Raw genomic sequence first — 15,926 nt, 5'->3', positions numbered from 1 at the left:
GGCTACCAGTCAGTCAGTCAGTCAGCCAGTCAGTAACTCACCAGGCTACCAGTCAGTCAGTCAGTCAGTCAGTCAGTCAGTCAGTCAGTCAGTCAGTCAGTCAGCCAGTCAGCCAGCCTGCCAGCCAGCCAGCCAGTAGACTGGAACTCACCTATGCTTTTTATGGCATAGACAGCTCCCGGCAGGATCCGCCGGGAGAAACTATGAGCAGCTGCTGGACATGAGACAAATTAATTAGAGCGACAGAGAGAGAGAGAGTGTGTCTGTGTGCGTGTGTGTGTGTGTGTGTGTGTGAGTGTGTGTGTACATGTGTGCGCGTGTGTGTCAATTTAACAAAGGTGCAAACGATCAGAAATCAGCAGAGAGTGAGCGACGTTTGCGCTACTCTGTGCCGAATTGAAGTGGACTCGGACCCAGACTTTTTTTTCTCCCTGGAAATAAAAACGTCTGGGTTTCCGAGGCTAGTCAGTCAGTAACTCACCAGGCTACCAGTCAGACTGTATAGCCATTGGACAGTCTCTGGGTGGTTAATAACTCCGTTCATCCCATCAACAAACAGCATGATCTGACTCAACGCTGGTACAGACAGACAGAGAGAGAGACACACGGACATAAAAAGAGACAAGACAAGCACATATAATCATTTAATCAGCTCCATGCGTTTGCAGATAAAAGCGGTAACATGATCTAACTGAGAAGAGGAAAAAAAATTAAAAACTGATTCAAGGGAACTACTAGAGCTGTGGTTCCCAAAGTGGAGTCCGGTGACCTCCAGGGGTCCTTGAGGGAGTTCCAGGGGTTCCCCAGCTAAATGATAGTTTGGAACCAAATGTCTGTAACTCTGAGAGTGTACAAATGGAACCAAATGGACCCGCTAGTTCCATTTGTAAACTGTAAAATTAACAGTGATTTTACAATATAAATTGGGGGGCCCAGAGATAGAAATGCCATTAAATGGGGGTCTGTAGACTAATGCATGTCAAACTGGGGGTCCTTGAAATTAAGCTGGTTGAGAATCACTGCTAGAGCCGTAAAAATGGGGCATAAGAGAAGATGGGGGTCCGCGGGCCAATAAGTGTCAATTTGGGAGTCCTCGACATGAAAGAGTTTGGGAACCACTGTATGTACTAGACTAGCACACACGCCTGCCCAGCGCCCACACAGCACACTACCTCTCAGGATGTAGTTCTGGTAGTTGTGATCAGCTTCAGTTCCTACTTTGATAAAACAGGTCAGGCCTTCAGATGCTACAAACTCTGGAACCAAGTCCTTATCATCCTGACAAACACAGGGACAAAACATAAACATAGTAATTATCATCATCATCATTATTAACACTAGTCACTTACTTGTACATGCCCGTCGGACACCGGCCTACTTGGGATTGGGAACGATGCAACTTGGGAACCTAATAATACCAGTTGTCAACTTGTCATAGAACCCGTTTTAACTGTCTGTCTGTGTCCCGTTTGTGCCCATACTGCAATACCCGTTGGCATAGCACCCATTTTTACTGTCTGTCTCCCACATGGATAAATTGGAGATCTCTGTATTATTATTATTATATCTGTGTGAAGAGTGCAAACTGACTGTGAAATGTGGACTGATTAAGTAATCAATTGGCAGGTGTGTGGTTGCCAATCAATTGGCTGAGGCTGGAAATTGCACAGGTGAGGGGATTTAGGCTGATTAGGCCCACTGGCAGAGCCTGCCCTGTGTGGGTGTGGAACGCGTGTGTCGAATATGAAGCCGGTGGGGCGAACGGTTCTCGAGTTACATGCATTACACACACAGAGACGTGGCACATTTATAGTAGGATTATTAGTATTATTCTCTATTCTCATACTCTGTCTGGTCAATCTATTCTAGGGATTGTGGATAAGGACATTCTATTATTGGGCGCTACCGCTAGGTGGAAACATTAAGTCTGACTATACTGTAAACTTCAGATCCTGTCAAAAGATTCTCTCTCTCTCTGAGAACACAGGGATCAAAGGACGCAGTTATTTCCTGTGGCTACACTGGTGGCAGAGAGAGAGAGAGAGAGAGAGATAGAGAGAGAGATCACACACACACACACACACACACACACACACACACACACACACACACAGCGAGATACAGAGAGAGAGAGGGGGGGAGAGAGAGAGAGAGCGAGAGATCTAACATAACTAGTATGAGTTTGAGTACCGTGTGTTGATAATAATCTTCTTAAGATAATAAATAAATAAATAATGTGTAGGCTATGGTTTTGATTGGTTATTGTGAAAGTCAAGTGTAGAAATGTAACAAAGCTGGAGAGATGGTGAGACATATTAAGAGATGGAGATGTGAGGACAGACAGTAGATGTCACACAGATGGTGAGACATATTAAGAGATGGAGATGTGATGAGAGACAGTAGATGTCACACAGATGGTGAGACATTAAGAGATGGAGATGTGATGAGAGACAGTAGATGTCACACAGATGGTGAGACATATTAAGAGATGGAGATGTGAGGACAGACAGTAGATGCTGTGTACCTGAAACAGCTGTTTGAGGGAGAACAGAGATCGACGTAGCTCTGGCCCGTGGCTGTTGTACAACTTCTCTGGAAAACAACAGAAAGATCATATTTTCAATTACAGTGAAACACTGTACAGCGTTACATCTGTGTTGTCTGTTCAGTGTTTCTGTTCAGTCAATGAAAACACAGCTTCACAATGATAACGCCCTGCCAGCCTGTTAGTGTACTGTACATTGTTCTTTGCATGCGTGCTGCTGGTCTGTAAATATACAGTATAAATACAGCTATCATTTTCACCCAGTTTAGTCACTGGTAATTGTATTGCAGGCGGGTACTGCAGTCTCTGCCACACACACACACAAACCTCTGTTGCCATGGACACCAGCAGTGTCATAACATAACAGGAAGTAGTTGTTGAATGAAGTGAGTCATTTAGAGTGGTTATGTCAGATGTCTGTTATCAGAAACACTTAGTCAGCAGAAATGACAGCGCACACACACACACACACACACACACACACACACACACACACACACACACACACACACACACACACACACACACACACACACACACACACACACACACACACACACACACACACACACACACACACACACACACACACACAGATTGCAACAGACATATTGGTTGGAAAACACAAATCAGTTATAGAGTATGGTCAACAAGAAATAAACAGAAGATAATTATTATTATTAGCAGCAGTATCTTAGTTTAATGACTGCATCAGACACAGCCACCAGACGTGGTTCCTTTAAATGAGACAGGAATTCCACATTTGAATCTATTTCCTGGCAGTTTCTGACAGAGGTCAGGACCCCTGACCTCTGGTAGTTTCTGACAGAGGTCAGGAGCCCTGACCTCTGGTAGTTTCTGACAGAGGTCAGAACCCCTGGCCCCTGGTAGTTTCCACAACGAGACAGACCAGTTTGTCACTTCAGGTTATTAAGACCACGTTGACAGAGATGTCCTACAGAGACATCTCTGTAGGACTGTTTGTGTTAGGACAACGTTTGTGCACTCACACCAAAAGCTAGACATAGGGGGGGCCTATCGTCCCTAAGAAATAACAAAAGTAGCAGATCTACAAGCTGAAAAGGAGCATTCCGTGCTTTTGAACCTGCTACTTTTGATACTTGTGTGTGACACTGTAGTATGTTAAAGTATAGGGTGAAAACAATAATAACATTATAATTATATTATATTGTATTGTGACCCTGTAGTGTGATAGAGTATAGGGTGAACTGAAAAGGTTAGAATATGGAGATAAGAGGTTGTTCAGCCCGAGAGCAATGACCTGGTCAGTTCAGAGCAATGACGTGGTCAGTTCAGAGCAATGACTTGGTCAGTTCAGAGCAATGACGTGGTCAGTTCAGAGCAATGACGTGGTCAGTTCAGAGCAATGACGTGGTCAGTTCAGAGCAATGACTTGGTCAGTTCAGAGCAATGACGTGGTCAGTTCAGAGCAATGACGTGGTCAGTTCAGAGCAATGACGTGGTCAGTTCAGAGCAATGACGTGGTCAGTTCAGAGCAATGACGTGGTCAGTTCAGAGCAATGACGTGGTCAGTTCAGAGCAATGACGTGGTCAGTTCAGAGCAATGACGTGGTCAGTTCAGAGCAATGACGTGGTCAGTTCAGAGCAATGACGTGGTCAGTTCAGAGCAATGACGTGGTCAGTTCAGAGCAATGACGTGGTCAGTTCAGAGCAATGACGTGGTCAGTTCAGAGCAATGACGTGGTCAGTTCAGAGCAATGACGTGGTCAGTTCAGAGCAATGACTTGGTCTGTTCTTGGTTTTTCTTGGTACAGCAGCAGACTCTCGATATGCTCTTCTAGATTAACCACGACATCCCTATTTTGAACAAGTTATCAAAGGCAAAAAATGCTTTTAATTTTTGGTCATGGTCATGGTCATAAACTGTACTTTGGCTCTTATCATGCTTTTTGTACGATCATAAGAATATGGTCTGACCTGGCCAGTGACATTATGACCCCTTTACACCTTTCTACTGGTCAATGTCATTGTATTGACCCAGACCTGGTCAGGCATTATTCTTGTTGGACTTGGACGTCTCTCTGGATAAGAGAGTCCACTCATAGATGCACATGAAACAGCCCTGAGTCTCAGAGAGGTCATGAGAATGAGCGTGATATCATTTTAAGTTCTATCAACATTCACATCATGTGATTGGCTGGCTGGTTGTGGACTGGGAGCAGCAGAACACGACAAGGAATTATGGTGTTTATAAGACAACTTGCGCGCACGCACGCGGCGTACACACACACACACACACACACACACACACAACACTGTAGAAACTGTAGGTAAAAATTGACCAGAGCACAGGAACACAGCAGTGTATGTGTATGAGGCCTGTAAGAGTGTGTGTGTGTGTGTGTGTGTGTGTGTGTGTGTGTGTGTGTGTGTGTGTGTAATGTATGTGTGTGCACGCCACGGCATACGTACGTACTACGTACAGTACGAGCGTGCGTGCAGGTGCATGTGTGTCTGGGTGAATGAGTGAGAGAGAGAGAGGAGAGAGAGAGAAATCTTGATCAGAGCAGCAGGAATGCTTGTATTGCTTATATAAGACTCACTGACTTTTGACTGACTGTTGACCGACTGCATGCTCTGACTGGTTTGTTGATGAAAGGAAATATAAACCCTATTCCAATCCTGACCTCTGAACCTTAAAACATGATAAAACAACAGTGATACTTGGATGTTCCAGCTGGATACAGACGGATACAGAACCACAGCAGCAGGAAAACCGGCATTCACTACATCTACACTGTAGATGAGTGGTTTTCAACACATTCATTCTGCATTTGAGCCACGGAACACCATTTGATGGGATTTAGCCTTGCCCTTGCAGACCCAAAACTAAAGAATATGTCCACATTTCCATGCTGTATTGATGTTGTCAATGTGTTGGTAACATGGTACCATAGGAGAGATAGCAGGCCAACGTTCAAAATAAAAAAACGTATACATTCTTTATTGTGTAGACTTCTTGTAAATGAAGTAATGCAGATGTTTAACAATAATTTAACTCTTGAGTGTAAAATTAAACGGTTCCCTTACGGGTCCATTTTACAATCTCAAGAGTTAAAGATCTAAAAAAGAGTTAATTTGGTTACGAACTCTCCATCATTTAGCTGGGGACCACCTGGAACCCTGCCAAGGTCCACTGGTGGTCCCCGGACCACTGGTTGAGAACCACTGCTCTAGATGAGTCCTGACTTCTGAGAGTGTACAAATTGTACAGTACATTTGTACACTCGAGTTAAAAATGAAAATGAGAAGTGCAACATATCATAGTATGCTGTACAGTAGTTACAAAATAAAGTACATACATACATGCATACAGTACATGGTGTACAAAACTACCGATGCAGTAGTTGCAGATAACAGTCCGACCCATATGTTGCGTTCTTCATGTCGCTGGATTACATTGAAATGAATGGTAGACTATCTTGGTAGACTATATCTTTGCATCTGCCCGTTTGAACCCAACGCAGCAATAAGACTGATGAGGCTGAAGGGACAGCACAGCAGATAACTCATACTGTACTCCATGAGCAGCTGAGAGGGTGAGACAGACAGACAGACAGAGGTGGGTGGAAGTAATAGAGGAAGGGGGGAAGAGGGAGGGAGAGAGAGATCAATTGAGAAAGATTGGTATGAAAGAAAGACCGCGAGAAAGGGATTGATTGATTGATTGATTGAAAATTGACTGTATTGACAGTTTGCAGAATGGGTAGGCCTACAGCTCAAGGAAAGTACAGGTCAATACAAAATCTGTTAAGAGGATAAAACAAGAAAAAAGCACTAAGACGTAAAGAATGAAATCATCATATACACGGAAAAATAATGTGTACTGTGCAGTGTATAGAAATAAAGGCTAGGGGGGGGACTTTTACTCTTTTACAGCTCAAGTGCTCTTTGAGAGCGGTTTTGAAGTGTTTGTAGGGCATTCCACATTTTAGTGGCATTAAGGGTAGGTACAGTACATGGATATCTTAGTGGTGTAGCGAATCTTAGACCAGGCCCATTGCAAGATGCTGTACTCTGTAGTGAACCCTAAGCCATTCCAGACTATCAAAATGAGTGGGGGTGAGGTGGGTTCTGGGAGTAAGGCCAAGTAGTAGTCTGACAGGTTGTTTTAGGATGTCTGGAAACCTGTTTTAAAGGCCATTGAGGTGATGTGGTACCATGAGGTGCATGCATAGTCGAAGAAACCCTGTATGAGGGGGAGGCATATTTCTTCTGTGTAAAGGTTATCAGCACATTCCTGAGTCAGACAAGATGAGCTTAGTAAAGCCTGATTCATATGGCAACTACTTCATTTTGCACCAAAAAACTACAAGCTCACACAGTGTCCCGATGCGTTGTGAGCTTGTAGATCGTCTATTTCGGTCTCGACATGCACGGTGTGCAACTACGCATCGATCAAGCCTCAGAATGACATGAAAATGCTGAGTGCGACGGAACAGAGGAGCAGCGAATGAGACAGAGCATTTTGTACAGCCTCAGAACCCGGGAGTTTGAGGTCACACAGTCTCCCTGGCTTACTGCTGGCTATTGGCCCGCCCACAATGTTTCCCTTACCATAACCACAACAAACCCATGACTATACTTAGACTGGCTCTATTGGTCAGTCGGTCGGTTTACCCATTTTGATCCAAAACAACATAATGGTACAGATACACGTTACACGCCGAGTGAGGAGACTTCATTGGAACCGGATGGGGAGTAGCTGTGTTAGTGATTCCAACGGGGTGGGGTGGTGCCCGTCAGCAGCGGGTTTACCGATACTTCCTCCCGGTGGGGTCTCCTCACTGGCAGGTGAGCCAGTAGAATTATGTGGGTAAGATTATTAGGAGTAATAATGACTTAGTATTGGGAGGGAAGACGGGGGGAAAAACCCCAGTAGTAGACTGGTTGTACTAGGCAGTTCCCTGAAGACTGTACGTGTGTGTGAGGTTGAAGTAGGTCCTAGCGTTGGAGGATATGCAGCTCTGTTGTTTCCTGACAGGATGCTGGAGCTGTCAAAACACAGATGCCTCACTGCGGACACAAGCCAACAGCTCAGAGGAACGTAAGGGAGAGAGAGAGAGAACCATAAACCTAGCACCGTAAAAATGAAAAACACATTTACAACAACTCCTGCCACACACACACAGTCACACACACACACTTTAACAGTGACATTCCAGGCAGCAGCCAAAGAGACCTGCTGTCCCTCCGTTTACGATATCTCAGCAGACACACAAACACACACACACACACACACACACACACACACACACACACAGTCAGTCAGTCCAGTCCCCGAAGGCAGACAACACACATGCATCCACGTTACCCTCAAGTCCTATTACGAGAAGCATAATTTGAACACCATAGATTTCACTAGTGTAGTTTATGAATTGAACACATTGATAAAGTGTTCTGCTGCGTTTCAAATTGCTGCGGATGTGAAGGCATCCTACTTTCCATTGGTTCAATATTTTCGAAACACACAGACATAAAGGGTGTTCAATAACACAGATTTATGCAAAAACATCAATAACCTTAAAAAAATTGAGTTAGGTGGCTTCCTCCCGACAGCGAGTTTCAGCACGTTGTTCCCCGGAAGGGACACGTCTTTCAATTGGCTCCGGTCCGTGTGCAGCATGCAGGCCACAGTCTAAAATAATTAGCACAACTTTTGTTCAACATTGACCTTTCCATCACATGGAACTATCTTTGGGGCATAGTGATATGGACACAAAAAACATAGTTCCGTGTGAATAGAGGGGTAAAAAAATGAATGAAATTTGCACTACCTGTATATGGTTGAAATAGGTCAACAATACAAATGACGCTACTGTAGTTTTGTGAATTAATTTACTTTTAATGCGTGGCCCCAGTGCCCCATCGAGCTATGTTTATCATGTATTTTTTTAAGATTTGTTTTTGGCTTTTCTGCTTTTATTGATAGTATCAAGTGAAGACAGATAGGAAAGAGAGAGAGAGAAGGGGAGAGACATGCAGCAAAGGTCGTCATGAACGGGATTCGAACACGCGACTCGCTGTCAGGCCAGAACCTATATGTGGCATGATGATCCTGGACCACTAGGCCAGCGGGCACCCCAGTAGATCATCTATTTGAACTATTTTAAAATAGTAAAAAAATGGCAAATAAATTTAGATGAGGTGTAAGGGTGCAAGATATAGCTGTTAATGTCTGTTATATAGACTCAAATAGAACTAAATGTCTGTCCTACAGAGTCAAGCAGCTCTAAATGCATACTTCTTTATAATCTTTTGGTGGCATTTCCACCACGCATCTGGTGGTTTTACTTACTAAAAACTACACTTCGATATTTGGGTTAAGTTAGGCCACAACCCACAACAGGCAAACAGTTTTCACAAGACAATAACTGTTGTGTATGTATGTTAACATGAACATTTGGAAAAGTGATTAACGGTCTGCTATTTCAAAGCGTAAAATCTCGTAGTGCCCATAGAAGGACAGAAAAACAAACACAAGCGTTGCAACATTATTAAAGAAAAGGGAACATTCTCAGAGCGAGCTGCCAAACTGTGGCACAATCTCAAGTCATTCCCAGATCACAGTCATTTGTATTCATAGTCTACTCTAGTCTAGGGGTCTGTTTGATGATCTTTAGACATACATGGAGGCATGGTGGACCTTTTTTTTTACCCTTTTTTCCTAAACTTCTTCGCCATATTTTACAATCTTGAAAAACATTTTAAATAGTTCAACTAGCCGATCTACAGCGACAAGTTTAGGGGTAAGGGGTGTGGCCAAATATACCGGTGGCCAAATATTGGTTGGGGGATGTTGGGACATTTGGCAACACTTTCCTTAGCTTATGGGCAATTAACTGTGATAGCTATCAACACCAGAGAGAGCAGTGTGGTCACAGAGCCCTATAGGCACATGCAGACCATAAACACAACACACACACACACACACACACACACACACACACACACACACGTTTTAATGCATAACTGCACAATAATTATGTGTAATCTGTGTAGCTACATACCACTGGCCAACAAATCAAGTGAATGCTCACAGAACAACTTTCAACACTACACTGTGAACAGAGGAATGCGCCAGCCAGCATCGTCCAATCACGTCTCGTCCTATCCCAGCTGAGGAGTCCATGACTTCATGGTCATATCTGATTGGCCTTCTTGCAGTGAGTAATGAATTGTGTTGTTGGCCAATGGTGGGAGAGTGTGCCTAGAGCAGGCGTATCCTCCTGGTTTTTAACCCATTTAGACCCGAGGACGATTCTACAAAATGTCTGTTCTGAAAAACCCTATGTTTCTATGTCAGTGGTTCTCATACTATTTCATGTCAAGGACTCCAAAAATATGTAATTGGCCGTCGACCCCCATCTGGAAATATGTTGTTCCAGGGACCACCCAGAAGCAAAGATTTCAGATAAAAACGTTCGCTCTGAAAGAATATATAAAAAAATGGGTGCAGATCTACAAGTTCATAGCGCGCTGATCTGCTATTTTTCGATAGCTAAAGAGGCCTATAATAAAATGTTTAAAACACCAAAAGGGGTTCCCATCCTGAATGGGTTGAACAGCTGGTGGATGCAGATGGCGCAGGTGTGCGGCTTCAACTTGTAGCACGGGGCAAAGCGTTTCCGTTTTATTTCCCCAACGCTACAAGTTGAAGTTGAAGCCGCGTGCGAGCGTCATTTTTATCCACCAGCTGTTTAAAAACCATCCGGAAGATGCCAAGGCACTTTACATACTGTAGATTGTACATTCACACACCAATGACAGAGGAAACCATGCAAGGCAGGCACCAAGCTGCACATCGGGAGACATTAGGGGTTCAGTGTCTTGCTCAGGGAAGCCTTGACACCAACTCTGGGGGAGCCCGGGTTCGAACTAGCAACGTTTAGGTTCCCTTCCGGCCACTCTACCCCTGAGGCACCGCTGCCATGGGGCTGTAGGAGAATCTGTCACTACTGTGTGTTGGTCAATGGTGGGGCTGTGGGAGAATCTGTCACTACTGCTACTAGTCACTAGTATCACTAGTACTAATTCCACACATACTGCTGCTTGTGTTTTCGCTCACCATAACAACATAACAAAAAATACTACAGGCAGTGGTGGAAAAAGTACCAATACTGCAATGTAGAACTACTCTGTTACACAAGAAAAAGTGTAATTATAAATGTACCACAGGCCATACCATAGTTGGGCCAGGCAGGATGGGGGTTTTGTATGAGTTGTGTGTGTCATATGGTTTGTCTGAAAGCCCTTCCCATTGCAGCCGTTTTCTGAGTTTGCTGTTGCCAAAGTAGTGTGAGTATTTGGTGATTGGTTCATAGTCATACTGGTTCATCCTAAACACATTAGTAAATCGTGTGACATCGTTGTCAGGCTAACTACCTGTGCATGGTAAATGGTGCATTTATATAGCACTTTCACCTAAAGCGCTTTACATAGATTGCATTACATTCACACAGACACTTTCATACACCAATGGCAGAGGAAACCATGCAAGGCACATCGGGAGCAATTAGGGGTTCAGAGTCTTGCTCAAGGACACTTTGACACCAACTCTGGGGGAGCCCGGGATCGAACTGGGAACCTCACGGTTGCCAACCGGCTGTTCTATTGGCCACTCTACCCCTGGCAGTAGGGCATAGTAATACTACTGGTATTATTATTACTGATATAGTATCTACTAATACCAGTAATTTTAATGTTATTATACTGTAACTATGCTTACAATTACTAGAGCCAACACGGTTATATGTAATGTGGGAGTGAGTAGAAACCGTCTGTGAATAACAATCTATTGTAATCAAAACATTCCATGCATGCCTTGACATCGACAGACAGGTCCTACTCCTAAACACTACACACAAACCTTGGAAGACTCAGCTGTCTGCATTATTTCATTAGCAGCATATACATTTTAGTCAACATGAATGTGTTTTCTGCAGGTCGAGAGTATTGGCAAGTTAGTAGGGTGTCACTGCTTTGAGCAAAGTGCCTCAAGGACACTCAAGACAAGCTGTGGTGGGGGATGTTCAAACATCAGGCCTCTGTAATACAGTATGGTCTCTCCAACCACCACAGATTCACTCTACAGATTCACTCTTGGGGAAAAGGCAATCGTACTGCAGTAATTCATTCGTCGGTCATACTGAGAGCATGAGAGAACAATGTGACTGTAGTCAATGTCCCAGGCAGACAGCAGTCAGTTCAACAACGTACAATAGACACCAGTGTCACCCATGGCATGCACACACACCTCCTATAGACGCCACACACACCAGTGTCACCCACATACAGCCTATAGACACCATAGCGTCATCCATACACACAGCTCATCATGAGAACTGACTGGTAGTCTATTTAAATCCGAGGGATATACCCAGAAGTCTAGTGGGTGCCACATGTAAACCCTTTGTGATCTCTGGCATCTCTAACTCTACAACTTAAATGCCTGTCTCCCTCAGATTTTCACTGTCTCAATAAAGACACAGCTGGCTGTATCTGACTATAGATTCTACAGCTGGCTATAGATTCTCTCTTTAAAAAAAAGATAATCTGTAGTAATACTGTCAGTGATTAGAAAGGATAAAGGGAGAAAACAAGCCAGTCATGACTTAGTTGGACATCTATGTGGTCAAAGAATGGCTGAAACTATGTCAGATGAGTCTCTGATGTAATAAGAGCACGCTTTACACACACATTTTACACAAAGTACTTGACATAAAGTATAGAAATGTATTTAAAATGAAATGCATTATAATAATAGGAAAAAAAATAGGGGTATGATGAAAAATAAAACAAAAGTGCAATTGTGGTTTTACACTACACTATCAGCAAAAACCCTGCATTCATTAAGGAGTATCATTATTGTGTAGGAGCATTTATCCTTCTGTCCAGTCACCAACAAGTGGAGGGGTCCCAGACCAGACCCCGGGACTTCCCGAGCACTCTGAATAGAGCTTGTGTTTCCAAGACACTTGGGCCTCTAGTTTGAGGGTGGTCCTCCTCCTCCTCCTCACACACACTCAACCTAGTTGTCTAAAGTGCCTCTCTCGAAGAGAGTCATATGGGTCCGAGACACTTGGTGGCGCTGGAGCACAGAACAAAACATAAACTCACGAGCTAATTTATTGGTTCGTGGAGCTGTCACTCAAGGCGGCGCCTCCGGTCCTGACCCGCAGGTATAAAACCGGTGGGCGTGAACGCCGAGTCATTCCTACATTTTTCTGCGCTTGGATGCACACAGCACAACGAGTACACCAAAGTTCACACCGGCTGTTGAAGTTGTATTTTCCCGAAAGACGGACGAGTCTAAAACCTACTTGTACCGCGGGGATTCGCAGCCACAAGAAGGTGTTTTCTCTCTACGAGCTACTAAGCAGATAAGTCAAATAAGACTCATAACACAAGTGAGCCTGCCCGGCGGCTTGTTGTTCTGTCTTCCCTCTCATTACCCTCTAGCTAGCGTTGTTAGCTGTTAGCTAGCTCCGTTAGCCTGTCTGTGGCTTAGCTTCAGCGTTTGCTGCCGCTTCTTTTCTCCACCGCTAGCCTCTCGTTAGTCGCTGACTAACCTGAGTCCTAGCCGCAGCCCGCAGCCTCGCTTCTACACCTCTCGGTAACGGCGGGCATGCCGGTACGTTACGGCCATACCACCCTGAACACGCTCGATCTCGGAAGCTAAGCAGGGTCGGGCCTGGTTAGTACTTGGATGGGAGACCGCCTGGGAATATCAGGCGCTGTAAGCAGTGAGCACCTACATCTACCGCAGGCTAGACGGGCCGCATTCTCAACCCTTCCCCACTCTCTCTCAACCCTTCCCCGCATTGGGGACAAGAGACGGGTCTCCCTGGCTCCCTCCATTACACGGTGGGCCAACAACAACACGTGGGGTAGCCTTCAGCCGTTGACTGAAAGCTAACCACTGTGTGTGTTCCGCTTCACGTTACCCTCCATAGTAGGGGAGTTAAGTCAGAAAAATATTTTTATTTAGTAGTGGTGCTAAATAATAATAATAATATTGACGGGTCTCCCTGGCTCCCTCCATTACACGGTGGGCCAGCAACAACACGTGGGGTAGCCTTCAGCCGTCGACTGAAAGCTAACCACTGTGTGTGTTCCGCTTCACGTTACCCTCCATAGTAGGGGAGTTAAGTCAGAAAAATATTTTTATTTAGTAGTGGTGCTAAATAAATAATAATAATATTTTTATATCTTAAAATGAAATAAAAAATATAAAAAAAGGGGTTTGAGAATAAGACAAGGAACAAGCCATCTCCACCATGGCTACAGATGGCCACGATGATGGACCCCTTCCAAGGCTCTGTTCCCCAAATCCCAGTGGAGCACCACGAGTCCTACTCTTCTACTCCACCACCACCTTTCTTCTTTTATCCTGTTTTGTGAGTTACAGACAGTTTGTCCTCACAAAAATGTTGTTATATTATATATTATTATTATATAATGATATTATATTATAACTTAAAAGTGAAGTGCTTCTACAATGTCTTGGACTGCTGGTTCCTTCTTCAAGCTACACCAACACCCAATAAGGGGGTGATAAGGGCCGCCAACAACAAGCTCCACACGCTCTTCACCGCACTGGTAAACAGACCTGTGGAGCCAGACCCAAGACATCAGCCAGGCCTCGCCGGCTTTCTCTGGGTGCTGCTCTCCCTCCAGCGGGATCTAGTCAGCCCACCACCTCGTCCTCTCTCTTCAGACCCCTCAACCTCGACGCGTCTCAGAGACACCGTGACGAGTCCTCCCTGGGCTCCTCCCCTGCCGGGAAGGCGGCTCGGACCGCCAACAACAAGATCCACATGCTCTTCACCTCACTGGTAAACAGGCCTGTGGAGCCAGACCCAAGACATCAGCCAGGCCTCGCCGGCTTGCTCTGGGTGCTGCTCTCCCTCCAGCGGGATCTCGTCAGCCCACCAACGAGGCTCCCCTGAGCCGGGTGGTTGCGACAACGGGGTGTCGGATGCAGTCCTAGGCCTCCACCGACACTGCTACTACTCCACGCAGCGGCCGAAGGCACGAGTCTCACTCGACGTGGCTCACCAACGACCCTCGACAACCGACTGCTTCCCTCAACATTACAGGTATGTACGTTGTGAAGCTAGGTTTGTTTAGCTGTTTAGCTAACCCTTTCGAGGTCGGGAGTAGCAACCTCGTTGGATGGCCGACGCCACCCTAGCATGTTTAGCATTCCAGATAGGCTGTTTTCAAGGTGCCACACCAACTCGTCTATGACATAGCCATAGCATTGGAGCTACTTCGGCTATTGTTTCACGCTGCTCTCATACGGTCACTGAATGCCTCACGTTGCTGTCCAACAGCCAACGTGACGGCTGCCAGGATTACGACCGGCACAGCGTCTCTGGAGGGGCCAATCGGACCCTGCAACTCCGTCTCCAGGAGGAGCGTGCTCAGACGCTTTCCCATGCCTTGGGCCCCGTCCAGGGTGTAGCAGCCCCGGACTGCACACCGGGACCGCTCCCCAAAGAAAGGCAAAAGCTCTTGACACAGATCCCCACCATGGGTGGGTCTGTGGCCAAGCTGCACAGTATGTACACGACAAAAATCACTGTCGGGGGACCACTGCTTCCCCTGTCCCAGGTTTTTCAGAGCACATTACACGGCTAGCTGGAAGGAGCCCATGACTCTCCCGGCTACTCCGCGACGCTCTCGTGTCCCTCCCCCCGTAGTAGCGCCTGGGAGGCATCTCAATGCTTCAATGTTACTCCAGGGCTCCCAGAGCTCCCTTCTTCAGGAGATGGGCCACGCCCCTACTCCTGAACAGTTGGCTAGAGTTCGTCTCCTACATGAGAAAATTGTGACCTTCACGTACTGACTCACCGACCTGACCGGCCTTATGGCCACCGCTTCCATCACCTCAGAGCATGCTAGGTGACTGGAAGCCTCACCTGGTCTGGATCCCGTTGCCCAGAGAGAGTTTTCCGAGGGTGCCATCATCCCCGGAGGCCTCTTCAGAGGCGCACTCGAGAGGATGACCCTCAACGTGGAGGTGCAGCGTCCAGGCTGCGAGGCCCTGACCAGCAGCCGAAGTGACACACACCCTACCCTCCCCCCATGCGCCGGGCCCAGCACCGGACGTAGCAGTCTCGGACTGCACGTCCAGTCCGCCCGCAATGCGCTTCTGGACCATGGCACAGGTGGGCGTCCTGGACGTCCCTGTAGCCAGGTCCCTCGATATTGTTTGCACAAGTACAGCATTTTTTTCTGTAGTATAGGCTATGCCACAATACAGAAAGACAACAAAACAATATCCACGGAGGGGGGGGACATGAACCCACTGCCACGGGAGCCCTATGGGCCC

The 15,926-nt window shown here is 45.9% G+C and overlaps 1 protein-coding gene across 8 annotated transcripts in view; it reads right to left on the bottom strand.

Annotated features, from left to right (window-relative positions):
- Nucleotides 1-15,926, bottom strand: part of fhod1 (formin homology 2 domain containing 1) — a 75,089-nt gene that overhangs the window by 26,055 nt on the left and 33,108 nt on the right. For all 8 annotated transcript variants that reach the window (XM_080768182.1, XM_080768177.1, XM_080768180.1 and 5 more), the window contains exons 5-7: nt 2,525-2,592; nt 1,173-1,278; nt 482-576 (exon numbers count right to left, since the gene is read on the bottom strand). In XM_080768182.1, the coding sequence (XP_080624308.1) occupies nt 482-576; nt 1,173-1,278; nt 2,525-2,592 (269 nt within the window). The remainder of the gene's footprint in view (nt 1-481; nt 577-1,172; nt 1,279-2,524; nt 2,593-15,926) is intronic.

The sequence above is a fragment of the Protomyctophum bolini genome (genome assembly GCF_963924005.1).
Source record: "Protomyctophum bolini genome assembly, chromosome: 1".
Classification (NCBI taxonomy): Eukaryota; Metazoa; Chordata; class Actinopteri; order Myctophiformes; family Myctophidae; genus Protomyctophum; species Protomyctophum bolini.
Note: the sequence above shows the minus strand (reverse complement) of the source record. Positions and strands in the feature narration are given on the sequence as shown.